Below are 27,953 nucleotides of genomic sequence, written 5' to 3'. Positions count from 1 at the left end.
CATCCACTGCTCATCGAACGTTAACTCACTATTTACATTCAAACGGAAAATTGTCATACCCACAATTTTAGCACTTTCATGCATTGAACATCGTTTCTACCAATTTTGACATATGATTGATCTTTTTCTGGTATTTGTTGACAGGAATTTCTTCATTCAACACAGTTTTTCCACAGATTTTTCCATTACAACAAGAATTTCAGTGGAACTTTCAAAGCTTAGTAACCAGGCATTAGATCGGACACAAAAATGGACACAGGAAGCAGCGTGATGTTTTAAGTGATAAGCTGCACGAAACATTGCCCAGTGTAACATGGTATTTATTTTGTTCATCAGTCGCTGACACAAGACTACAAAGAGACATGGTAGCCATCTGTCAGAGATAAACTTGTAGTACAAAGAGAGTTCCATAATCAGTTCGGCCATCTACCACGCGAATACCTGAGAATAGCGTGGTATTTTCTTGTTTGTGGAGGATCGATTACTGTACCACGTTGAAGTGTTCTTTTGCTATTTAGTATCTGGTAACTTTGGGTTAGCTTTATAGAGGGTTGACTGCCATGTATAACATGCCACATACTGGACACTCTAAAAATATGTTATTTCAGTTTTCAACAAGGAAAAAACAATTAGTTGTTTCAGTTGGTGTCCTTGGGTGATCCACAAACTGTGCAGGTACGGTAGGAAGTCATTTTGTAAAACCATCTATATGTTTAGAGGTATAAATCTTATATGACGTGCACACTAATGCAATAACTTTTAAGAAAACTAATCTCAGTCAGCCCACCATGTTTTTTCTATCTGTGATCACATAATCCAGATCAAGGACATCTAAATACAACAGCTTTTATTTCAACACGATGGTGATTAAAGCATTGCTGCTTATGGGGTCCAACATGAAACTAACTAAAACTTAAGGGATAAAAATATATTAAGATCGTTATCATTATTGTGAGGCATTGTTTGCGGAGATTCCGCCTGAAAGTCTAAGTTATGTGATTTGTCGGATTTAGAGGCCATTCTTGTATAGTTCTTGAGGTTGGATGTCTTTGCGAGATCCGGGGTGAGGAGATTCCACACATTAGAAGCTCTGAATGCTATTGAATTTTTCATAAAATGTGTTTTAAAGCGAAGCACTGTTGCTGTGTTTGTAGTATGTAAATGATGGAGAGGAGAAGTCTTCTTGGTTACAATATGACCCATAGAGGGGGGGGGGGGGGTACAAGGAGGATAAATGGTATATGATAATGTTGCCAAGTTGAGTTTGTACGTTTAGGGTAATGAATCCCATTTGGCAGTCTTAAGTACTTCTGTGGTGGGCAAATCTTGCATAAGGCTGTACATTAATATTAGTTTTGGTAATCAGCCCACTTGTCAGCCTCTTTGGTTTCAATGGCTACAGTACTGCCTGAAAGTATTGACCCCTTTACCACGTCATTGCCGCGTCACCCTGTCGCGACTTTCCCTCGGTATTCCTGTGGTAGGCGGATTTTCTGCCAAGGAAATTTACGGCTAAGCTTTCAAGTTGCAGAGGGAAAGTCAACCGAGGTAAACCCTCGGGAATTAAAATTCCGCGGTATAGTTGTAAAAGGTTTCCATTGACTTTGTCTTTCGATAAGCCAGATTATAATGTTGAAATCCCACTGAAGAACAGGAACTGAACAAGTTTCGGTTGAAAACTGCGAACATCATAGAGGATCATAGCCGCTAGTCATGGACCTTGGTTGGGTTTATTTTCCTTTTACATGCGAAGAGAATATCCGTAGCCAGAATCTTCGGACCACATTTGAAGCCATCTTTGCGACATATTTTGATTGCAGTGACTATTTCGAAGACTTCTTGTGGCCTGTTCATTCGAAGCTTCCACGGTTCGACGAGTCGATTTCGTGGACGCTTGTCCCACTTGCGTGGACTTCACCGTCATCACATTGTTAAGTTTATTCGTTTCAGTTTATGGGAGAATATGTCCGCTTGTTTTTTGCAGCTCAGTGAACGAAACATACCGATACATTTATTATGTCAATATCCTGCAGCCGAAGAGGGTTTTGACAATATATACAAAACTGTAAGCTTAACATGTCCAGGGTCTGGGTGACCCGCTCTTGCAATGCCGTGTTGAAAGATATAAAACTACTCAAGCTAGATAGTGTCGCTAATCACTGTCTAAAATGTTACTATAATTTGCAGCTTCACTTTAAATTGACTGAAATATCGGGTTACTGGTCACGGAGAATTTACAAAACACATTGAACATATCCTCGAAAACCTTGCGTGACCAACCGTTCGTTGTTCAAAGTAAGACTTATGTAAATATTATTCTTGCGGTTTACTACTGCGGTATTACTTTCCAAGTTGTTTAACAGTAACAAATTACAAAAAGAAAAACATTCCAACTGAAGGAAACCAAACCCCTGAACTAGTAGAAAATTATTTCATCTCAACTGAAAAGATTGTTTTCGCACTCTGGTTAACATTTGATCATAGATGCACATCGGCATGGCTTATGGAAATTCATCACGAGTGACAGCCAGCTGCCAACAGAGTTACTCGTGAAAGTGCAATGTGAGCAAAGATGGTTCGAACATCAGACTATGTCAAGTTAAGAATTATGTCGTTATGTTTGGCTTGCTGGTTTTGCGTCTTTATAATTCGTATGCAAGCGATGAGCGTGTAGAGACTTCATTTTTCCACTAATCACAGTCTATTCCTAAATTTGTTTGTCTCTGATCATAAACAATGAATTGTTATTGACGGCCAGTCCTCCGACTGGATTGGTAATAATTCCGGTGTACCTCAAGGCTCTGTGCTTGGCCCTTTACTTTTTTTAATTTATATCAACGACATTGCCGATAACGTCCAGTCCGATTGTCTTTTATATGCTGACCATACTTCACTTTTTGATGTTGTTGACGACCCCACCCTTTCGGCCATTAAATTAAATTCTGACCTTTAGCGAATTTGTGATTGGGCGAAACGTTGGCTTGTAACTATCAATGCTTCCAAAACTAAATGTATGATGTTCTCAGTCAAGCATTTTAAGCTTTTTCCTCCTTTCGTTTTGTTTGACAATGAGGTAATTGAGGAAGACATGCTACAGGCTCACCTCAGCGTAATGCTTGCTAGCAATTTATCTTGCACACCATATATTTTTAAGGTCTATGAGAGGGCTAGCTAGAGAGTGAATATGTTGCAGCGTTTAAAATTCAAACTTTGTAGAAACACTCTCAAGAGGCTTTATAAATCTCTCGTTCGCCCTGTATAGGAGTATGCGGATGTGGTTTGGGATAAATGTACTGAATGCGAATGTGATCTCCTTGATCATGTGCAGTACGAGGCTGCTAAAATTGTTACCGGGGCCGTTAAAGGAACTAGTAAGCATCGCCTTGCGGTTGAACTTGGTTGGGAAGAAATGAGGTCGAGAAGGGCTGTTCATAAAGTGATACTTTATTACAAGATTGTAAACAACCTTTGTCCTAACTATCTTAAAAACCTACTTTCTTTACAAGTCTCTGAGAGAACGAGTTATTCATTACGAAATCTTAAATATTTTACTCTTTTTGCTAGTCGCACTGAACGTTTTAATAAATCATTTTTTCCATATACTAGAAGGTTATGGAATAATTTAAGTATTGACGTACGGAGCACTCTTTCCCTGAGTGTATTTAAGAAATCCCTTTTATCCTACTTTTCATTTCCTGCAAAAAATGTTCTTTACGAAGTTGCTCTTGATAGGTTTTCTTCTATAATTCATACACGGCTCTGTTTAGATGCTTGTGCTCTCAATTAATATTTATTTAAAATAGGATGTAAAGAATCGCCAGCCCGCTTCTGTGTTTTTTATTCAGATTCTGTAAAGCATTTCTTCCTGAAGTGTCCTTTATTTGCTGCCTCACGTTATAAACTGCTCTCCTCAGCTGCTCAGATTTTTGCTTACAGGTGGGCCCATATGTCTGATACAGCAATCTTATCGGCTTTCCTGTCTGGATGCCCATCTTTTTCTTATGATGAAAATAAGGCTTTATTTTTGCTTGTCCAGACGTTCATCTTAGATTTTAACCGATTTTGTGTAACATAATAAGTGTACATTTGTGCTACCTGTCAGCATGTTGATTCTTTGTGATTTGTATGCTCTTTTTACTGTCTTACTCCTATAATGAAATGTATGTATACTCGAAGTAAGCCCTCTTGATGAGTCTTTGTAACTCTTAGGTCAAACGTCTTGTCTGAATATTGTTTAAATAAAAAAAATAAAATAATAAAATAATAAAAAAAAGAGTGCCTTGTGAAATGAATAACATGTAAGTGTGTCTTCCGATCACTGTCCTCAGTTTTTGCTTATCGATTTTCCACCTAATATAAAAACCCTAACTTTGTGTGAACAGCGATTTGCCACGTACTCAAACAACCATCATAGCTGGACTATTTGCATTGCTACGATATTTTAATAATTTTCCGATACAGACGAATAATACTACACTTTAATTAAACATAGGTTTCAAACCTTCTCATGTTCTGACCTTATGGTGTTTATTTTAATGAGCTTACATCTATGCATGCTGTACAAATTTGAGCTATCCTTGAATGAGAAAGAACGTGGTATCCCAAGTCTTTGCGCAAAACTTTCTGTAGCCTGGCTTACTCACCCCTCTTTTCAGTAGAGTTTCATAATTTCACTAATGGACACATGCACATACGAGCAGTGGTGTGGTTCTTTGCGTACGGGAATCTTGTCACGAAAGATGCATCATGATATACATATTTCTTGTTTCAGAAATTATTGTTATGCGGCACAACGCCAGTTTACAGACTGGGAAGGTATGTCGGGAAGAGTAATACCGTCATGCATTGTAAAAGAAATTGGAGCAGCCTTTCCTGATTTGCAAGGGATTTATACTGGTTTTCGAACCCTTGATGAAAGCTATTCAGAGGTGGACTTGTCCTGGATAAAAGAGATTGTTTGAAAACAGCAATAAAATTTATTTTGTTTGTAGTTACTATCAAACTCGCAACCAAGATCTGTGTCCCTCAATTAAGATTTCCTTTGATTTGGTCTTGGTGTAGAAGCAATGTTAAGTGCTGGTGGTTTTTGGGGTAGGTGAGGTATCTCAATTAAACCTCCTTTAAAGGCAAGTAAATTAGCCATCAGGTTATCTAGAAACTTGTAAGACTTGGCTTCATACTGGGGCCTTGCAACACATCCCTGACTACCTTTGGGAGACACAAATCTAAATTTCATTGCACTTTCCTTTGTCTGAGCTTGGTCTTGTCCCACATTATGATGATGGTCAAGGATAGCAAGTTGAGTGCATGCTCTCTTAACCATGGTAAGAGTAATGCTGAACTTTCTGGCATCACTTTTTTGCCATCAGACCGTGATACATCTCCAAGATGCCAGTGTGGATGAACTCTGCCATCATTGCCACATCCTTTAAGAGCAACTTGTTCCATGCAACTTCTTTGTGGGCATCGTGGGCAGAGCTACCAACTTTGAGCTATCCCTTTCATCACTCGGTTTCTTTTGGGATGGGTGGGTGGGCACATTGGTGGAAATGCTGACAATCATCCGAGTGGTGTATGTTTGCTGTGTGGAAAACTATTGATTTCCAGTGCTCAACACAGTTGTGACCGTTACCCTGGGAGGACTTGGCACATCACCAAAGGTGAGTTATGATGGCATGGTGTGAGAGCTGCACATACCACTCTCTTGGCCTTTTTGCTCAATTTTTTGGACTGATTTTGCAACGTGCCAAACATCAAAATTGTGCTTGATATTTGGTCTCTCCTTTTTCATGTGTGCTCTCACCTGTACGTGCCTATCAGTGCCTAGTTTGGCAGTTTTCACATTCTCCCCTTTCAAATGATCGAGGCAGTGCTTTAAACCCTCCAGTTCCATCGCATTAGAGTGATTTACTTCTTTTACTTGAAGCAAAGAGAAATTCAGGACCTTGGATGACTCTGTGTCGACGATACTGTAGGTCCTGTATTTTGCCGAGTGGCCCAAGCTTTCACAGCGTGCATCACTTCCAGCAACAACCTCTGTGTTTTTGAACTTTCCTTAAAACTTTTGCTTGATGTTCAACAAATTTTTTGTTGACGGTAGGGAACAGGTACTTTTTCCGTGTGTTGTTATCGTTCTTTCACTAAGAAATTGCACATTAGTTTCTGTAATCATTTCCTGTGAACTGAGCAGTAAATTTCCCACAGCTGTTGAGCTCACGAACGGTTGAGTTTGCCAATGTATTGGCTTCTGACAACATCCAAGGTTTTCAAAAGTCGCTACGGAACCTTTAGTTGGAGGGTCATGTTTTTTAATTTCCGGCCACAGTTGGGACAGCAGACACTTGATGATAAGAGTTTTTCAACTTACTTTCAAAGACAATAAACTTTCGCTCTTTGTGTAGGTTGCCACAGTTAGCCTCAAGCCAGTTTGTTCACTCCTCCTCTTGCTCCTCTTTTCTCTGCACATTTCTGCATTTGCGGTCTCTTCAAGGTGTGAACTTTCCTCATTAAAATCGCTTTCTGTATCAGTGGAATAAAATTCCTGAGTCTCAAATTTCTGACAAGCGTTTGTCATCGCTTTGCTCCTCACCGAGGTTGGTGTACATTGCTTCAATTCCGGGAAATTGTAACCTCTTTTGTTAGTTTTTGATAAGGGAATGTTATTTAAACTGTCAGGAACAGAATCATTAGAGGACACATAGCCATGGTCACTTGCAACCGCATGGAAAATTTCAAATCCGTCTGACAAGCTTGATCTTTCAAACTATTTCAGTTCGGGTATAACTATTAACTACTGTTCGTTTGATCTTTGAAGAATCAGTTTTCCTTTTTTTCACTTGCACTTTTCCTGGTGTCTGTATTGAACTTGACCCAGTGGCAACAGCTTTCTCAGATGTCATGGGTTCTTCGTCTACAGGTAAACGCAAAACTTGTGTGTTAACATTGTTACTATCCAAGATTTGGTTAAGAGCCTATAATATTGTACACAACTGAAAGCAGTGAACACTACATCTGTTCAATTTAAGTGGTATTTTATCTTTCCGGAACAATATTAAAGCAGCACTTACTACTTCACGTTTTCGGCATTCACTGGCAGGTCTCTCGTTTGCATTTTTGGTGTGAGAGAAAAAGGTAGGTATTGCATTGTCCCTCAAAGAACGACTTCTTCCAGAGCTTCCATGAGCTTCTCTCGAAAATTTTACTCGGACTGCTTGGACGTAAAGTGGACCTGTACTTGGTGCTTGCTTCCATTCAGATATGCTAATTTGCCTGCAGAAGAAACACACAAACCTAATATCCCAGGAATAAATCTATCTACGAAAATTGACAACAACCAACATCAACTTGCAAATAAGGACCCTTTCAACTCTCTTGGGAACTCCATTATTGAAGAAAGAAAGAATGATTCAAGTGGAGCTTTCATGATGCACTGATTTATTAATTTTTTTTCTCCATCTATTTATTTTACATTTACATTGTATTAAAAGATTTGACACAAGAATAGAAGTACGTGCACTAGTGCACATGTGGAACACAAGAAACAAGGTAATAATATCCTGCTCCTGTTATATTCCAGCAAATCAGAAATGTGCTGAAAACTACAAAAGATCCGATGCAGTCGAGCTATTAACAGTTACTAGTCTACCATAGCTCACGGACAAAGTAATAGAAAACAGATTTCAAAGCAGTTACATTTTTTTATTGCATGCACCCAAACATTATTTTAATTCATGTCAAAATCTTTGGATTGGGTTCTTGTTTTACATTTAAATATAAAAAGCTCTTAAACATTTCAGATAAACCACAGAACTATAACAAGTCTGCAAAGAGAGATCCCCAAATACATCAAACCATAACTGATAGAGGAGACACAATTCTCTGCTGTAAAGGACCTTTCCCTGCTGTGCAGATTTTTTTCTTTATACTCTTTCATGGCAACAAAAAAAAAGGGAGTAAATTCAACAATGATGCATGTAGTGATTCCTCTAAATAACATAATTTCTATTACAATTAAAGTGTGTGAAGAGTAGACTCATAAATTTGGGTCTCTACTTACAAACGTCAATAATAGCTTTATCAGGCATTTTCTGCATTGATTACATTACTTGAAGTGACAGCATTTAGCATTTTTACGAGAAAGAATCATTTGTCAATTGTCTACATGTAACTTGACGTATGAGCACTTTTTTTTCGAAATAATTTGCTTCACCATGTGATCTAAGACTTGTTATTCATTATTCTACAGGGTTATAGCATTTAAGGCAAGTTAAGTATCGTTGCTTGACAAATTGACTTGAAGGTTTGAAAATGTGAGTTCTACATGCATATACGTGTAAATCGTTCCTCATTTTGAAGACAATAAGGCATCAAATCAAATGCTATTCGTTTAAAATTAATGCTTACCTTTTTACTTCAGTTGCTGTAAGCATTTCCTTGCGTGGATCGGCATTTAAAGAGAAAAACTAACAAAAAAATGGTCACCACAAAAGTGTGATCGTTGATACAAACGTGGCACTAATGAATTGAAGTGCACCTAAACCCAAATATTTTTTTGCGCTAAAAAATTATGCGTATTGTTTGGATTATTTTGCCGCGAAAATATTTTGATTTGGTAAAATCCTCCATTTTCTATGCCCTGTTAAAGTCGAGCTTCGATGGTCCCATGACCGCGTGAAAGGAGTCTGGGGTGAGTGGGATGTTGTGACGTCAAATCGAGAACGATCCACAAAAAAAACAGTATCCGAAGGCTTCGCACAGCGAGATTATTTCCATTAGAGCTTCATAGTCATAGGAATTTGCTTAAATTAACAATGTCCATCACATCTTCTGATTCAGAAATTAATTATGACTCGGAGGAGTCGGAAATTTCTTTTGTCGCGGGATACGACATTGAAATCGAAACAGAGGAGTCAACGCGTGAGTTATGCACAGGCATATCTTTGCCACCTTCGAGCGATGAAGATGTTGCACCCCATGCTGACGACCCGCTCGCCGACAAGGAATGGACAGCAAATTATGAAAAGAAAAGAGAGGCCGACAAAGAACTGGAACGAAAACTTAAGGACCGGTTTCATGGGAAGATTGAAGCGAATGGTATGTGCGATAGCAACATGACTGTGTTCGCTTTGTTTACATTCAGATGCTTCTACATTCTTACTTTGGTGTTAGCATGATCTTGTGCTTAGCTTTCTTTATTTCAACGGCTTTTCTTTAAATTAATGTAGTGTTTCTACGTTGTAGGTGCAAGTGTAGCAACTGCGGTATTACTTCCCTTCAAGGTTGCTGAGAATCAATGAAGAGTGATCTAGTTTTTCAAGACCTTGCCCCTGATGCTACCTTGACCTGTATAACTGAACATCCTGGGTTTCAAGCGGTTTGCCTTCAGAAATGTAGTCTAAGGTTGGCAGCGGGTAAATACAAAACTAAAGGGAAACAAATGTATCGACAAACAGGTTGCGAAGAAAGGTGAGTCATGTAAACTGCTGTGAATTTTGTTTTCATTTTCGAGATTCCTAGATCTGCGTTCCTATAATACTCATTGCAGGCAATGACACTTCCAATATGATTTGAAGTACTCGCTGAAAAGTGTAAGAGTCATGTTATGGTAACATTTGTTGCAGAAACAAGAAAATTTCGTTCTTTTGTCAAAAACAAAAGTTGTTTCTGCAACAGGTTTCTCAGTTTAGTCAGACCTTAAGTTTGATAGTTAGAAACTTTTTTCCTCAGATCTCTTTCAGTTTTTTAAGAGGGGTTTCCTATCGAGAGTCCCCAAGGCTGGTTTATGGAATGTTGGGGGCGAAGAGGATTCCTTTACCTGCTTGTGCATATGTAGCCATCAGAAATCAATTTCCAGTCAAGGATTTGACCTTGATGAAGAAGACTAGGATACACCAGGGTCTAGTTCTCAAATCATGATTAGCACTAACCCTTGGTTAAGTTGCATTAAAGCCTATAGGTTGTCATGGTATTTAACCTCGGTTAGTGCTAACCATGCTTCGAACAACTCGGCTTGTTCGCTTGTAAACCAGATGCGTGTTTACTGTAGCTAAAACGTCGTCTCCAATTCGCAGTTTGCAATTTAGACAATTCCCATACAATTTAACAAATCAAAAATCGCCTTCGCTTACTCACGCAACTTCAGAGATAATTTATACGTGAAATTGATTGATTTCGCGTAACACATTAGTTCCTAATATATGCCAGAAATTTACGCTTCGATTATTCTCGCGCTACGCGAATCGCGTCGCGCGCGACAGGAATCACGTCGCATAGGAAACGCGACGCGAGGTGGTAACTTACTTTTGAGCGTTACTGTATCTTACCAGGTAAACATGTTTGTGTACAACATACATACCAAAGTTTGGTCTGACTCTAACATCCCTCACAGTTGCCTCTCCATTCTTAAACTTTGGGTAGGACACTTTTACTCGCTCTAATCCATCTGTTCCATGATGTTTAACTTCTCTTTGCAAATTAAAGTTGAAGTGGACAACAGCTAAAATATGCCTGCAGATTTTTTGGACAATGATGTAGACATAAGGGAGGAAATAATAATAACACATCTATATAGTGCCATATGCATGTACATTAACTGTTTTACGGCACTGTACAGTTCCATAATAAAAATTAATTAACATAAACAAAAAAATAAAAAAATTAATGATATGCACATTTATGTGAAGCTTGGTATGACACAAGCAAGTTACAAAGCAACCATCTAGCAGGGGAAAAACATACTTCTTGATTTTTCTTCGCCAATTCCCCCCTATCGAAATTGAACCAATTTATGTTAGGGATCTACAGTGTACAGGTAGGTAGTTGATGTTCAGGTTGGCATTAGGTACTTTATATTCAGCTTGTGTAAGGTTTCTTGTTAGATTATGCCACTGTCTAATGGATGTATTATTTTATGACATAATGAGAGAAGAGAACAAAAGGAGAATTGACGAAAAATCACTGAGTTAATTTAAGACCAAATAGTATACTTCTTGTACCTGCAATACATGCCAATGTATGAGTAGGCAACCATTTTTGGTGCAAAGTGGTTCAGAACTGAATGAAAGCCTTCCAAACAGCTAGTTTGCGCAAAAGGAGAAGCTTGTTTTATCCCCTTCATCAGTGCATTATTTGTCAGTGCAGCACACAACTTGTCATAGACAACAGTCCCTTGAGATAAATACCAGCAGTAATAATATTAGATCATTGAGAAAAATATGCAATCACTTGTGTAACAAAAACCATGCAATACAAAGTTTATGAACAGACACACTATTTACCCAAAGACCTTCTCCTCCATGCCAATTTGATTGGAGGTATAAAAAGCATTCCCTTATAATAGTTTCCAGATTTGTATACATTGTACATTCAAGTGAAAGCACAGGTAACCCAGGCTCACTGTGTGCGCCACATAGGTATTAAAATATAAAGAACATACGAGGCGAAGTTTAGGTCTGAAAATTTGCTAGAAAATGGAAATAAAAATCGATAAAACTACCATGTGGTGAGCTGTTATTGTCTTTAATACGTACACGAAGTTTCGGGAAAAATGGTCCCCTGTTCACCTTCCTTCATAGTATAGTGACAAGGTAGGAGACTGAAGCCAGCGTCGGGACTCCAATCGACCCAAAACAAGCACGATTTTTTTCGCGAAAATCGAATCAAGTCGCTAAATAAACACGCCAGGTTCATGGGACAGGAATTTCTCTAAACCATGAATCCACTGAAGCATCTTCAGGTAGCAACGCGAAGCCACCAGGCTCCGTAGAACTTGTAGGTTGACCTGCTAAAATGGCGGCCAGAAAGCGTTGACCTTGCGAAGTGTACAATTCAACATGGCACGAACTTGGGACGCCTGGTGACGAGTGTAATAACTCCCCCTCGAGGGAGGGGAGTCCCAAATTGCTCAAAACAAAACTCAGTGTCCCACTACACCCTCGAGAATATTGCCGAGAATGACCGTGACGGCCCCAAGACCCAATTACCGAGTTGGAGGGAATTTTATAACTACAAATTGAATTGACGGGTTTGGCCTGTTTCACGAAAATTCTGGTTAAAATATGTCGTTGTCTAAGAGTTTAAAAAGGTCTCTCGATGACCACGATGTGGTGAGACCTTCAAGGAAGAAGAATCAAATTACTATATTGTACGCTGCAGTTAAAGCCTGGTGAGTATACATTTTTGCGACTTAGTTCGAACTTTTTTAAGCCGAACGTCTTCTGTTTCTAATCTCATGCCGTTTTCTGATCTCTCATGATTGTACGAAACTGTTGAGGATAGTTTCATCACAACTGCCGATGATATATTCTCACACGCTTCTCGCGAAAAGGGGAATAGCCCAATCAGTGTAGGTGGTGAAATTACCCGAAGATTAATTAAACGAGCCGTCGAAGAGGTATTTGTTAGGAAGCCTACCCGAATGCATGTCAATGAAAAGAACGTTTGGGCCTATAGAGGGCTGAAGCATGTCAGTCAGCAATCATCAGGAGAAATGAAAAGTGCAACAGACGAATGGCAAACCCTTGTTCTCCAAGCAAAAGAGATTGATTTAGGTGCGTGGAACGTCGTAAAATGAACCAACACGTCTGTCAGCTTCGCCAGCTTTGAAAAAGTGTGATACAATAACCAGCTGGTCGTAAGTGAGATTTGCTTCACAAAGAAAGAGGATGAAAATTGCACAGAAACAAAGATCAAGTATCATGAAAGAGAAGTGCCAAAAGAGGTAGTGTGTACCCTTGACAGTAATTTTGGTAACTGTACAATGAAAAAGAAGGCATTATTGTGGCTGAAATTTCTGGATTCGATTTTTGTTTGCCATGGTTTTCATACGGAGTTTAAGTTTGCCAATGAACCCATAGCCAAACACCATATTATTACAGAAGACTATGACATCTCAAAAGAAAGAGAATTCTCTATTCGGTGCGAAATTCTGACCAATTCTGCGGGGATACGTTGCAGCAAAAAATCGGTAGCAGGATGTTGGCCAAGGATAAGCCACTATCCCCAACTGCAAATCACTGATATATGACTAGGGAGCAGATCCTAGAAAAACTAGAAAGAGAGAAGCAGAGACGCCTATCAGAACAAAGAAAAAGAGAAAGAATTCAAAGCCAAATGCTAGAACTGGAGGAAGAACATCACCATGATATGGTGGAAATTATGAGACATGGTGAATAAAGACGACGTGCCAGAAGATATGCTTTTATTCTGGGATGAGCAAAAAATGATCTTGCAAAACGAATCAAAACGCCGGTACAGATGGCATCCCAAGTGAGTGCATACTATGTTACAGCAAGGAGCTCAAAAGTGTTACCACCTTTTGATTCATTCAAATTATTTTATGCAGATTTAATCCAATCATAAGTCAGCTGGAAACTGTCCATGACTTCTGATTGGTTAATGTCATGAAAGAAGGTGAGTTAATTACGGCAGGTCACTTTTGGGCTTCTCAGCAAATAATAATAACCACATAGATACAAATGGTAATATAATTGATATTAATAGTAATAGAGTTTATGTTCGCGGGCATAAATATGTTTTGGGCCCGACTCAAACTCATTTTAAAATGAGTCTGAGAAGGGCCCAGAACATATTTATGCCCAAGAACCTAAACTCTATTACTATTAATATCAATTTGGAGGGCATTGAGAAAGTAAAAACTGAAAAAAAATGACAACAGAACACTCTGAACAATCACGCAAGCATTTACAAGTTGAATGGCTTTTATTTTTCCCTCAATGAAAATGCACAATAGATGGCTAGAAATTACGAAATCTTGCCATTCGACTCTCAAAAATTATAGAAGACATGAAAGGAAAGTTCGACAAAGCTTATTTGTAAGTGTTAAAATTAATAGTACAATTGCTAAAGTGACAGTTTGGCATAATTGGTTGAACAGAATGCGTTTGGCTTGAAGCCACAAAACTTACATGCACTTCGCCACCGGTCATGGAGCTACTACACGCGGTATTTACATAAGAAGCTTCTTTTGAAAGAAACGGACGACTAAGAATGTCCGAGCAAGCACGTTTCTGTGAGGCTGGGCTATCCTTTATGTAGGACGTCAAGCTTTGTTCGTTTTTATGCTTTGTAATTGCGCAAATCTGCTTTGCATCAACCCCGGCTTGGTGAAGTCTTGTTATAGTGGATGCCCTTACACAATGTGCTGTGTAAACCTGAGAAAGTCCAGCCTTTTTGGAAATCTTGGGCATAAGTTGGGCGATAGAATTCTTTCCCAAGGGCTCGTTTTTGTACCAGCACTCTCCCGCCTTGGAGAACTTTGTCAACGGAGTCTGAAACAGGGCTTCACAATCAGGGTGAAGTTTACTGAGCATCAATTTTAATGATGAGATGGGATCCATCAACGAACTGGGTAACCCATACATTCTCACATCAGTGTAATCTTGATCTTTCTGCTTGGAACCGCCTTGATTGTTTTCGGTTTGTTCTGCATGCTTTATAGGGACATACTCTTTGTTTTGATTGTCATGCTTGAACTCAACCGAGTTCCGTTTAGATCAGTCGGGCTCACGGTGTGAAGATCACAGCTTATTTTTCGCTTCTCTGGCCACTGAGTAAACTTCTTCAAACCCCAAGAGGTCTGTTTTTTGGTGTTTACTGGCATGCAATCAGCCTAACTTTTGTAGATCTTCTTCCTCCAGTTGAGAAGACTGCGAATTTACGTTTTCTTCATTGTTTACTGCGTTTTCAGCCATGGTTTGGGCATGAAAATGGCGCTATCATTTCTTTCACCAATGCAGCAAGACGCGACGGCGCGAACATTCCATGGCGTCTCGATTTTGATTGGCTGCTTAAATCGTACGACTGTTTGATTGTCACTTTTCATTGGTTTATTTCAGTGGGCTAAAATACATTTCAGCCCGCCAAATTCTCCAGTTTAGCCCGAAAAATGGGCCACAATGCTCGACAAAGTGATAATAATTATTGTTTTATGGATTGTCTTTCACTTGGGTCTCTCTCTGATGCATATCTTCTACTTCTTTTGGTAGGATTATGAAACTGTGTATAGAATTGTTTGTTAAAAACCCCCATGTGCTAGACTCACTTTGGCAAGTCATATATCTGCCAAGTAATCGAACTATCAGGTGTGTACATGTTTTAATTGAAATCTTATTTGCAGGGTAATTGTAATTTTGGGGTTTTTAATTGCAGTTGGTGTTTTTTTTTCCTTGCCCACTAATTTCTTTTATGTGTTAATATCTGACAGATGTCACAAGAATAAAGTGGAGCAGAAGCCAGGGTGGGATGCAAATATTTTAAAATGGTGCCTTCAGGAAGCAAAGAAAGCAAACCAGAAAGAACATGACTATTGGGGTGGCTTTGTTCTTGATGAAGTGAAGATACAAGTAAGTTAAAATATTGCAAAGATGGGGTTTACATGGTTTAAAATCTAAAAAAATGGCCACCAACCACCATTTGTATTCCCTAACTAAATACAAAATGTCCTCTTTTTGGTATTGAAATGCATATTTTATTCATGGCATAATATTAATCTCTTTACGTTTGTTGTAAAAAAAGTGACAACTACTGCTAGGGCACTTTCCTTTTTGTCAAGCAAACACATATAAAAATGATAGTCTAGATGTTGGAGACACACCTAGAAGTGAAAGGTTTGTACATATCAAGGGCATCAGGTTATAAAGACTTTGTTATTTAATTGGTGCTCTACTAATCTATAATAACAGGAAGATGTAAAAGGAGGGAAACACAAGCTTGTAGGATTTGTGGACCTGGGGAAAATTCATGATAATATGGAAATCCTTTCAGTTAATTGTGAATGCCAAAATTGAAGTCATAGAAAATTATTTTTAAGCGTTGAACATTCAGGGTTAACGCCCTTGGAGACCTATAAATTATGGCTAATTTAAGCTGTTTAATTCAAAATTAACCATTCTATTTTTCCTTCCTTTCTTTGCATTTTATTATCATAGTCAGAAAAAAAGAGATTCCATTGAATTTAGAACTAAATGATGTTGTTCCAAAAAACATCCATACTCCCTCTACAGAAGGGATTAGAGATTCCTGGGTTGGTGGGTTCAAAAAGGCCCGACAAAAAGGTAAATTTATATCGAGTTGGCCTGAAATTTCCAGCGCAGTCGGGGGGGATTCACTAAGGAAAGATTCCTTCTGGGGCAAGGTCTGTATAATTTTTGCATCACACTAGTCATATCATTATGTTGGTCCAGGTAATAACTTTAACAACACCTAGCCATAAAAGCATCTCACAATTTCATGATAAATTTTCAACAGGAATGTCTTGTTCAACAATAGAGAGTTCCTTGCAAATTTGTATAAATAACAAAATCCACCCTGGCACTGCACTGTTAAAGGTCACTGTCAATATCGCATTAAAAAGACAATCCCAAATGAACTAGAACCAGAAACAAACAGCCCAACTTTTTGGGTGCTTTGGTTCTAATTAAGGCTATGTTTCTCCTGTTATTTTTTTTAGGAACAGAGACAAATGGTCCTGTACTAGCATCAAATGTCCTTCAGTTCATTTTTTTAGGAGACAATGGCTTCAGGTTTCCAATAGCCCAGTTCCCTTCAAGTGGATGCACTGCGAGTTCCTTGTTTTTTATATTCTGGGAAGGTGTCAGGAAAATGCTGGAAACAGGATTCAAGTAAAACAATAATTATATTATATTGCTTATTTTTCTTGACAAATTGAACAACTGTAACGTTTTAACACCTAATATCATGGGAACTATCCCAAATGTAACCAACTTTCCTTTTACAATGTAACTATTAAATTAGGAAATGACTTAATAAATTGCAAATAAGAAGTAAAAGATTTACTTTTGTCTTAAAACGAGAAGCCACAGTCCTTCTGTATCATTAAAACTAATAATTATTATTTACATTATGGACACTGATGTGCACATTGGAAAACTCTGAAGACAAAAAAATGTATTAAATTTATAGGTTATAATATTGTTTCTTTTCTGTACATGACCTGTGCAACTAAATACTTAATGAAACCCTTTTTGTATATCCATAAATGTACTAACAGAGTGATTTCCTCTTTTATTATCATTTCATAATATGAAACAAGAGTGTACTACTGCATCTTAGATGGAGCTGAGGTAAATCGACAGTTCATAAAGCTGCATTTTCTGGATGACAACGAGGCTGTGCAAAGGCATTTTACATGTCACAACATCTTCAATGGCAAGTGCCCTATGGTCTTCCTTATGGACCCAAAGGTAATCTCTGTTTTCTTTATAAGAGTAAACCCAGATTTTATTCCTATGTGACATATATGCATGACTTGTCTTATTATGAGTAACCTGTTGTGTATACTAAAATAGCAAGATAAATGGATTATTAAACCATGCTATGGTTTATTTCATGTATTAACAAAAAGGGCGCAGGACACTCTAGCTATGACTCAGAATGGGTACTGCATGGAAATATTATACTTTATAATATTATACATAACTTTAAGAATAAAACTAATGTAACTTGCAAATCCATAGCAAAAATGAATTTTACCAATTAAAATGAATTATTGATTGCAGATCCAAAAACAATTTTCATTATCTCCTCAGCACAATGTTAAAATGCTCAGGAATAATGTCTTGAAGAGCTCTCTTGATGGAAACAAACATCTGCAATATGGGGAGAAGAACATTCTTTGGGAGCATTTGGTCAATGCCTTTAACTTTGACCAGGGAGAGTTTACAATGTCATACCATGAGAAGCTGACAGCAGAGCACTTTGAATTGAACCCTTCCTCAAAAATGAGAAATCACCGGGTAGAAGACGTTCTGGACAAAAATATGCTGAGCCTAATGAAGGTATTTCTCTGTCACATATATCAATATGCAGCATTTCAATTAATAACTTAGCAACTTAAATGAGGTAATGGACGATTTAAACCATTGACATTCATGGACATTCTTGTTCATTTTGTGTTACATATATTGTTTAGCAAGATGACTTATCGAAAGCTGGATTTTGAATTTGCAGCTCATATGGTCACTTGTGAAACTCCAAAAAGCCAAACAGAATTCATGTATTAACTAGTGTTTCTGACTATTTCAGGCATACAAAGTTCACCTTGCAACAAAGGGACAAGATGCTAGCACTCTCCTAAGCCATTCATCGAAAATTATTCAACTCTTCCAAGATAAAATTGGCATAGAAAGTATACAAGACAGCAGACTGAAAGATCTGAGCCAATTCTTGGATTTTTTGATCAAGTGGAAGTTATCAGCTGGTACTGATGGCAAAAAATTCATATCGTCCAAACTTTTCTTTGATCTAAACTCCATGATCCTTGGATTTCAATCTCTAGTATCAATCAAACTTAAAGCCAGCCATAATAAATCAGGATTTGGTTGACAACCACTTCTGTCAAGTCAGAGCATGTAATGGGCAAAATAACAATCCTACATGGCGACTCCAGGAGACATGCCAAAACACCATTAGATATGGACAGACAACAATTAGCAGAAAAAGCAATGCTGGGGCATTAAGTTTGAAAATGAAGAGTTAAATAAATCAGTACCTCTACATGGGGAGGAGAATAAGAAAACCTCAGTATGTAACATCACCATGGATACTTAACTCACAGTGTAACAAACTCAACCAGGCCATAGGCCACAGACTCGTCATTTTTTCCCAGTGTAAATATAAATAGACTCAAAGTAGGAAAGACCACTCTGCTGTGGTATGTATTAAGTTTGATAGCAGATGTTGAAGTTGTTACACTGAAACTACAATGATGGATGATTATTGTTAACAAACACACTGATATATATTTATATACATCTGTGTGTAGTATATATCTAAAGCCTAGAAAACAAGTGCAAGCTAAGGGGCATTTTTTTCAAAGTGAACTGCTTAAATTTACTTTGTCTTAAAGAGGTCCAACTTCTCAGTGTCCTGCAAATTTTGACTCACTGATTGCTGGTTAAAACCTGAATGAAATTAAGGGACTTTGCTACTGCAAAAATTACCTTGACCTGATAATTCTGATGGAAACTCTCTGGTTTACCTCATCAACATTTGCCTCGGTCCGTAAATTGTCAAGGTAGAATGGACAAACCATAGAAGTACTTTAATTCATGATAGGAATAAGAAGTTTGCCAACATCTGCCTTGCATTCTCTGGTTTGAAATTGGACACTGTATGCCAGGCAAAGCTTGTGCAGTTGTGCTTTTGTATACATTTTCACAAATGTAGACTCACCATACTTCTCTATGTATAACAGCAACCGCTGGTGGCCTGTCACCTTTCCATGACTGTGATCTGCGGCAATTTCAGAAAAGGAAACTAATGTTTTCTTCACTTCCAAAGCAGTTTTCCTTGCCAGACCTTTCTTTCTGTGCTCGGCACTCTTCTTCAGTCTGTTCAGTTAATTTAAGAACAGATGTATATTGTAATAAGTAAAGAGGTAAATCAAGATTTAAGTGATATACAGAATTGATTTGTTTATTGATGTTTCTCAAAGAATTAATTATCTCCTTTAAATGTCATCCCAAAAAGCTCCATGGCATCAACAGATAAAACTAATGGTCCAAGTGAAACTTACAGAAATCCTAGGAAGAGAATGGTATTGTTACAAGAAAGGAAATGGTATTATTACAGGGAAAGTAAGCAAAATGCTCATGGCTGGAAAATCCTCAATTCAGGGCAGAAAATCCTAAAAGATATTTTTTCAGTTTTCTCCAATCCTGAATGAATTCAAATCAAAGTCACTGGTTGGTAAAAAAATGAGACACTTTCCCACATTGACCAACCCGACCCCATCAAAAGTAACATTAAGAATGACAGAAATAATTATAGTTATTAAGCCTTAGAATAACTGAGTTGAAGAAATATCCAGTCCCTATCCCTGTTGTAACCATTTGAAGTCTGCAGATTATGACTTATAATACTGTGTATGAAAAAGCAATACCTGTGGGCAAGGCGAAAATCTCTTAAGTACTGCACAGCACCAGCCAACATTTCATCATACAGGTCATCCAAAGCCTCTGCAGGAGAAATGATATTTTGAAATGAAAGTGTAAATTACGTTATATTGAATAATGTCAACTGATCATGAAATGACAATATTCATTAGATATTGAAAATGCATCTGCAGTTGAAATATGATGGTAGTTGTTTTGATTAAATGAAGGGAGAAATGTGCAGAAACTTAAACACCAATTTATGGAGTTCCCCTATCGGTAAGATATTTGTATGAAAATGATCAAGATTCGGAATTCCATGTCTCACCCAGTATCTTACAAGGTGATGCCCTTTTCGATTTAAGGTGGTTTCCAGAGAATTAATCTAACCAATTGCTAATGATTTAAATATTAAAGCTGAAATCTGGATTTTGCAGTATTATTATTATTGCAAACATACCTGGTCTATCTCCTCATGAGCAGGGAAGCAAGCCCTGCATTTCATTCTCAGTTCTGTTGAACTTTTAACAGCCTCCATAGCATAATCAACCAGGTTTTGATGTCTAGCACGAAGCTTGCTTTCATTGAGATTGTCAGCTCTCATCTGCTCAAGTTCAAGGAAAAATTCATGAGCAGCATCCTCTATATGAATCAAACCCCTGGACCTATACTGTCTCTCTTCTGTGACCATCAATGTGTCTTGGTGTTTTGATGTCTGTTCCAGCTGCGCAACGTTTGCGATTACATATTCCTCAAGCAGACCACTCATGGCCAGAGACTCCCTTACTAAAACCTGGGTAGTTTGAACCTGAGATGTCATATGCAATTTGACATATTTCATTTTCACATGAAACACTTTAGAAACAGCCCAAGCAGCAACATGTCGGATTTTCGCCTTCCCTTCAACAGGTGTTTCCTTGACATTGATTACCATAGGATTTGCCATTGCTACACTCTTCACCCTCTCAGCAATTTTCTCAACTACTTCTCTACACACAGAAATCATTAGCTCATTGCCAACTGCAACCTGAATGTCTGACATTTCAGTGGTGCCAAAGAATAACTTCAAGACTGACAAGAAATTTGCATATGTGCTTAGCATCATATACAAATCTCTAGTTTCTAGAGACCACTGCTTTGAAGAGATTGTAAAACAATTGATACTCGCTCGGGATAGGCTCTTTGTCCATTTTCCATGATAGGCCAACAACATAACATAACTGAGATCCTTAAGAAACGAATTTTCACTTGATTCTTCGTCTGCAATTTTCTCTTTAATGCCGATGGATTCAGTCTCCCAAAAGTGTTTGAGAGTGCCCACTAGCTGATCGTTGTCAACTTCATTAACGTAGAAATCATCTTCACCTGCAATAACTAAATTCGAAAGAACTGCGTTTGATTGAGCAGGAATTCCACGTGGACCGGAAAGAAGCCATTCTAACTTGCTTCTCACAGCTATCGGGTCAGACTCACCGCGTACAGTGTCGCCTTTGATGATGTTCCAATAATTATCAGCACCAATAAGTATATCGATTGAATCTCCTCCTTCGTTGTCGAAATCGTGAGCCAATTCTAAGCATGTCAATCTTGCTTGACACCAATGAACATATCACTGGAAAACTTAAAGCGGTTATTACAATTTCTTCATGACTGGAATCTGTGTAAACGCTACGGTGGCCCACAAGAGCACACCGAATTCAAATCACTCACACTGAATTCTAATCACTCACACCGAATTCAAATCTCTCACACCAACACCAAATTCAAATCACTCACACCGGCACCGAATTCAAATCACTCACACCGGCACCGAATTTCAATCTTCATGTCAAATCGAAATCTTCACACCAAATTCAAATTTTTACACCAAATGAATCACAGATTGGTCAGCGGCTGAGCTCAGCAAATGTCATAGTGCAGCAGATGAGTGCAATATGGCGGGCTATGCGTCGGGAAGCGAAATAGCTCTTACCTGTGAGTTTTGTTTTGAAACTATTTCACCAAGTGACAACTTCTGTTTGTTTTGTGGCAAAGCACTTAATAAGGAGGAGCTTTTAATAAAATATTACTTCAAGCAAGGATACGAATACAATGTTATTCTTTTGTTTCTATCCAAGTTTCATGGAATAGAAATGAGTCTTAGGACTCTAAAGAACAGATACAAGTCCCTTGGTCTTTGTCGCAGGAGTGCCCATTTTGATGAAACCGAAGTTAGAGCGAGAATACAGCAAGAGCTTGATGGGCCTGGTTGTGTATCTGGTTATAGAAGCATTTGGCATACATTGCATCGCAAGGGTTTCACTATTTCAAGACAGTCGGTTCAAATATTGCTAAGAGAGATGGATCCCGATGGTTGTGAGATGAGACGTAGACACCGACTACAAAGGCGCACCTATGTCAACCCAGGTCCAAACTTTTGTTGGCATACAGACGGGTATGACAAACTCAAGCCTTATGGATTTCCTATTCATGCTTGCATCGATGGCTTTAGTCGTAAAGTGCTGTGGTTAAGGGTAACACGAACAAACAACGACCCAGTGATTGTGGCGAGATCATATTTGTCTGTGGTAAGAGAAAATGGAGGCTGTCCTGAAAAAGTCAGAACTGACTGTGGAACCGAAAATGGTTTATTAGCCGCTGCACAATGCTACTTTACGGCTGACATAGAAAGCCACATATATGGATCTTCACCACGTAATCAAAGAATCGAAGCATGGTGGTCATTTTATCGACGGAGTAGGGCAACATGGTGGATAAACTTCTTCAAAGATCTAATGGAGCAATCAGTTTTTACACCTGGTAATGATCTCCAAATGGAATATTTGTGGTTTTGTTTTTGTAGTCTGATCCAGTGTGATCTAAACTCGGTGAAGGATCATCGGAATACCCATTTGATCCGCAAGTCACGGCATGAAACAGTCTCTGGTAGACCAGATGAGCTCTTCCACCTACCTGAATTGCATTAAGCTCAAGATTTTAAGCACCCTGTCACTGAAGAGCAATGCTGCTTTGTTTTAGAGAATTATGTTACTTCTGATGAATGCCATAATGATTTTCAAGAATATTTTAATTATGTGGTTGATACTACAGAATTAACTCCTCCTGGTGATTGGAGGGAAGCACTGGCTCTTTACAATCGCCTTATTGAATTTGCTGAAGGAGGATCTTGACTTGACTATCAGGTGAATGAAAGGGATACAAACAGTGAAAAGGGAAAAATATGGAATACTTGCTTGCAATTTCATTTTTATGTCTTAAACCTGATCAAAAATTCAACTGTTACTTTGAGCAATTGACATATTAATGGACTATTGTATGGATTTGAAACTTGGCTGGGGTCATGGGCAGGGACTGTGTACATGAATCAACTACCGTTAAGCATTTTCATGCTTGTCTCTGGAGATACCGTGTGAATTGCTGTATCAACTTTCCCACCTATCTATTGAGCCTGTGTTGCTTTCGTCACTGCTTGACAATTTCAGAATTTCATCATATTATTGTTAAATTGAGGGTAGTGTAAGTTCATTTAGCAGAGGTGGCTATGGGCCTTTGCTTATAGGTGGACAGCTACATGTATGACGTTTTCAATCCATATCTTCAGTTTTTTAGGGGCTGAACCCCTTGCTTGTAGCCATAATTACACTAGGTCATGGCTTGTTTACTTAGTAATTATTCCACATACCTGCATTAAGGTGTAAAAAGGGTACTGAATTGTAATCCCAATTAATGGCGAAACTGCCTCTATTTTCTGGACAAGTTTCTTCTTTTTCACATAATTGTCTTGTTAATGCTGTGGAAAAATGTTCCCGTGTATGTAGTATTTACGGGTAAGAGCAAATGTAAATGCTTTCCTACGTAATGACTTTGAGTTATAAATTGTAAACACTGTGCGATGAAGCGGTGAGCGATGGAAAGTGTAAAAACATAGCTGGCTATTTTCCATATCAATAACTAAAGTTTGAGAGCCAATCAGATAGCTAGAAATTTAAAAGCGAAGGTTGCAGATTTGTGGTTATTTTGTTGCCCAACAAACAGCACAGGATATGAAGCACTTAGGATTATTATTCTTGTGTTATGTACATGTAGTGAAAACCTTTTAGGTTGGGCTGCTTCCATTATAAACTTAAAGGTTGTAGCCAGTTAGAAGACATATCAGCACAAATGGTAACCCACTTCACATTCCCTAGTTGCAAAACAAATCAGCTGGTGATTTTATCTTTACCAGTCATTAAGAATGGGTTTTGGGGGAGGAACGTGGGTTTTTATGGTTTTCTTTACATGATGAGGCTAAACAAAAATGTGCTCCTTAACAACTCTTTATCCAAATACTTAACAACTGAGAGCCGGTAGACGGCACATTTACCGGAGAAATCTTGGGGACAGACTCAGTTTTCTACTCCAATGTTCAGTTAACAAGACTTTCCGTGGAACCTTAGTTAAACAGTACAGGTACATGCACACAGGTCTAAAACTAAATGAAGCATCCAAGAAAGATCCCAAGTTGATGTTTCATAAAAGTGTAGAACAGGTGCCACCCAAAGCTCTCAAAGCATGAAATATCAACAAAACGCAGATTGGCTAACTAAACATGAAAGTTCCAAATGTGAAACAATGTTAAAATATGAACTATTACCACTGGACCTCATTTAAAACAGTCATTTCCTTCTCAGGAAATACACACAAAGTCATGCCACAACGTTACTAATACTAATATACACCATATTAATAATGTTTCCTGCAGCATGCCACCACTTTTACCACTTACTACTTTCACTACGTTTTTGCTTTTCAGTGTTTGTCTTCGTTAGAATATCTCCTGGGTAAACATAATGTTATCACAAAAAAGAAGAAGCAAGATTAAGAAAAATATCTTGCATTTCCTGTCCAATTTTCTTTCAAAGAACGTTTGTTGGGATAGATGCACAGCAAACTGGCAAAGCCACTGGTTTGCTGGGCTTGATTATCTGCTATCTATAAAGCAGAACATTATCACATAAAAATATGGTCTTATGCCGAATAAGGTTTTGCATGATTTATCAGGTGATACAAGTTCTACATGTGCACCATACACATTTTGGTGCTCTCTACACTATATTTATAGCCTACCAAAGGCTTGCCCTTTGCAATAAGCTATGGTAAAAACATGACGAAATTCCTCATAGGTACTCATATGAGCGCTGGGAAAAGTTATTTCCCTCGCACAAGCTCTAACATTAAGGAAACAAATCTTATGATTAGGATTATTGGCAAAACAATCATGGTCAAAACTTGCAGTAATGACTAATTCTTTACCATTAAGAGGTCGATGTTTCTGCCCTGTAAGCTATCCCATGATGCCTGAAGGTTTCAGTTCAGGAGTCTCAAACTTTTCCATAGGCTGGAGTGGATGCTGGTCACTCTCTTTTTGATGTTCATAATTCCAAGTTACTGGTGATATTTTGGTCATCCTCAAGGCTAACGAGGAAGTCCTGGAGGTGATACATGATACTTTCCTCAAGTTGTCTTCGTGAACTCCCTGGTGTAGAGCACATTGGCTGCACCAATGAGAAAAGATAGTTTGCATCGACTTGGTCTTGTGCACCAGCTACTTTTACAAACAGGGGCTTGTACACTTCTGGGTTAGAAAGAACAATCTTTGCTAGACCATACAAATGAAGGCCTTCCATGAATTCTTTCATAATCACAACTTGCCTGATAACGATGCTTATGATAATGGACTGAACTATGTCGTCGACATGTTCCTGATTTATGTTGCCAGTGTAGCCATGCTCAATTATCATCTCTTGATGAGGTGTCACATCCTCTCTTATTTAATTTATAATTGATTGGTCAGCTGCGGTAAGATGGGATTCTGCACTGAGGTTCTTGATATCAACTTCTGGATTGACAAGTAAATTGTACACACATTCTTCAAGGAAGCAAGGTGCAGGTCCCCCCTGGGCTAAACTAACAGCAGCAATCTGACCGCAGGCTCTAAAATTGCCATTTTCAATGTGGTAGGTGGAATTCATTGGACCTCCTTCAGGAAACATTGTGCTGCCAATTCCCTGAATCATTTGTGTCAAAAATTCTTTTCCCATGGCTCCACTGTCAATTCCTTGTTCTCCATGGTAACAAACTCTTAGATCATTCTCTGTTTCTGTTTACTTCTCGTTGCCACAGAGTAAGTAGCCTAAAGAAGGGTGCTCCTCTTCTTACAACTAAAAAAAGCTTTTGAGAAGAATTAACTCTCTCTTGTACAGCTTTACCCACAGAGCTTGTGTCATTTAAAGAGCTTGGGTTTTCCACAGACCTTAGGTCATTTAGAGAGCGTGGGTGATTTGCAGAGCTCGAGTAATCCAGTAAATCTTCTTCATTGACTTGGTTCTGTAGCTCTCTGGCAAGTTGCTCATCTTGTTCGATTTGAAGTATGACTGACCTGTCAACCTTTGGATTATTGTCACACCTATCACCTATCTCACTGTCAAATTCAGGAAAACCTTGGTCATTCCCTAAACTATTTTCTGTAGCTGAATCACTGCCACTGCATTCAGTTTTGTCCTCTGCCCTATGATAGTCATCACTAGAACAGAGAAAAAGGGTTATTTTGTTAAAATCCTTCCCCACTTCTTCTTGGTATCTTTGCAACGAAAATAATTCACTGGAACCAGGTAAAAATAGAGCTTCATCTTCATATAACAGTTCATAGGAAAGTTCATCATCATATAAATTACTGTGAAAACTTCTCCATTTTTCTTCAGCCTTTTCACGCAGCAATGAATACTTAGCTGTCTTTGATATTCTCAAGGCTAATTTCTTTCCTCTTAGTGGTTTTAGTGCACACAACTTTTCCTTCCATTCCAGCAAACCAATGTTAATGAGGACATCTTGTTCTTTGGTTGTTTTAGCTTCCTTTTTCTTAGCACCTTTAACCCTTGATGCCCACTGTTTTTCCTTAGCTGCTTTGAACTGTTCAAAGGATTTGACGGTTTTTGATTGGTTACAACACTGGGAGTCCCACCACAGGTTTCGCTTGAACTTACTTTCCCGTTGATTATTTCTATTAAAACAAGAAACTTCAGTCAATATAGCTATCTAGTAGTCCTATGAGTAGAAAAACTACAACTAAAACAAGTTATTATTACCTGTCAACCATGCAGTATGTACACTGTTTTTGTTTTTTTGGTTGCTTGCTTGTGTCTACAATAATGGTTGAGACAAAGAGATATTGCACACTTTTTGTCTTCCTCCACTTACAAGCACACAAAAAAATCAGTTTATCCCCCTCCCCCTTGTTCAGTGTTGTTTCATGTTATGTGAAATTCACCTGACTGTGTTAAAATTAAAATCATTGGAAATACACAAGGCAATGAAATACAAGTAGATAATGCGAGTAGTGTTACCCAATTCTTTTGTCGTCTCAGCAGTGTCTCAACAGTTTTGTCCATGATTATACTTATTAAATAAAGATCTTCACCCTGGGATGTACAAGCAAACTCATACCCCACAACAAAATAATTGTACATTTTACACAGCAAAGGGAAGCTACAAGCTCTAGATCAAATCGATAAAACCAATTTTGAGGTCTCAGCTAAAAAGCGATTGAGTATACTTTATAGCCATATATCAGCACAAAAATATTGTATAGGTCCAACTTAAAACATTCCTGTATAAGAACCGTTCACTCAAAAAACACCGGCCAACCCTGTTCTTGTTGTAAGTCAAGCACATGGCCCCAACACTTTACATTCGGGTTTGCAAATAAAGATTGAAGCAGATAAGCTACACGTACAACCAACTCTAGGATTCAATGACTCACCTTTTCCACAGCTAGAACAGAAATTGGCATTTTCAGAAGCTTGCAAACCACAAAAAGAACAAAACATGGCTAACAAATTATATGGCGGCAAATCGAGCAGGACTTCCTAACTTGAGCATGTTTAGGCGACACCTTACCGCTGACTGGAGGAAATGAAGATTTCAATTTGGTGAGTGTTTTGAATTCGGTGTCGGTGTGAGTGACTCGAATTCAGTGTCAGTGTGAGTGATTTGAATTCAGTG

At 38.3% G+C, this 27,953-nt stretch overlaps 2 protein-coding genes across 2 annotated transcripts; one reads left to right on the top strand and one right to left on the bottom strand.

Annotated features, from left to right (window-relative positions):
• The first annotated feature begins 15,712 nt into the window (after window positions 1-15,712).
• Window positions 15,713-17,879, top strand: LOC138057437 (uncharacterized). The gene is made up of 4 exons (XM_068903459.1): window positions 15,713-15,783; window positions 16,469-16,640; window positions 17,072-17,222; window positions 17,568-17,879. The coding sequence occupies exons 1-4, from the start codon at window positions 15,768-15,770 to the stop codon at window positions 17,865-17,867; spliced, it is 639 nt and encodes a 212-aa protein (XP_068759560.1). The 5' UTR covers window positions 15,713-15,767; the 3' UTR covers window positions 17,868-17,879.
• An 8,160-nt stretch (window positions 17,880-26,039) lies between these two features.
• LOC138055537 (uncharacterized) lies at window positions 26,040-27,741 on the bottom strand. Its single transcript, XM_068901449.1, has 2 exons — window positions 27,712-27,741; window positions 26,040-26,861 (listed from the first exon to the last, which is right to left on the bottom strand). Exons 1-2 carry the CDS (start codon window positions 27,739-27,741, stop codon window positions 26,040-26,042), a joined length of 852 nt encoding a protein of 283 aa, XP_068757550.1.
• Between the last annotated feature and the right edge of the window lie 212 nt (window positions 27,742-27,953).

The sequence above is a fragment of the Montipora capricornis genome, chromosome 7, assembly GCF_036669925.1.
Source record: "Montipora capricornis isolate CH-2021 chromosome 7, ASM3666992v2, whole genome shotgun sequence".
In the NCBI taxonomy this organism is placed as follows: Eukaryota; Metazoa; Cnidaria; class Anthozoa; order Scleractinia; family Acroporidae; genus Montipora; species Montipora capricornis.
This window is presented reverse-complemented; position numbering and strand designations above follow the sequence as displayed.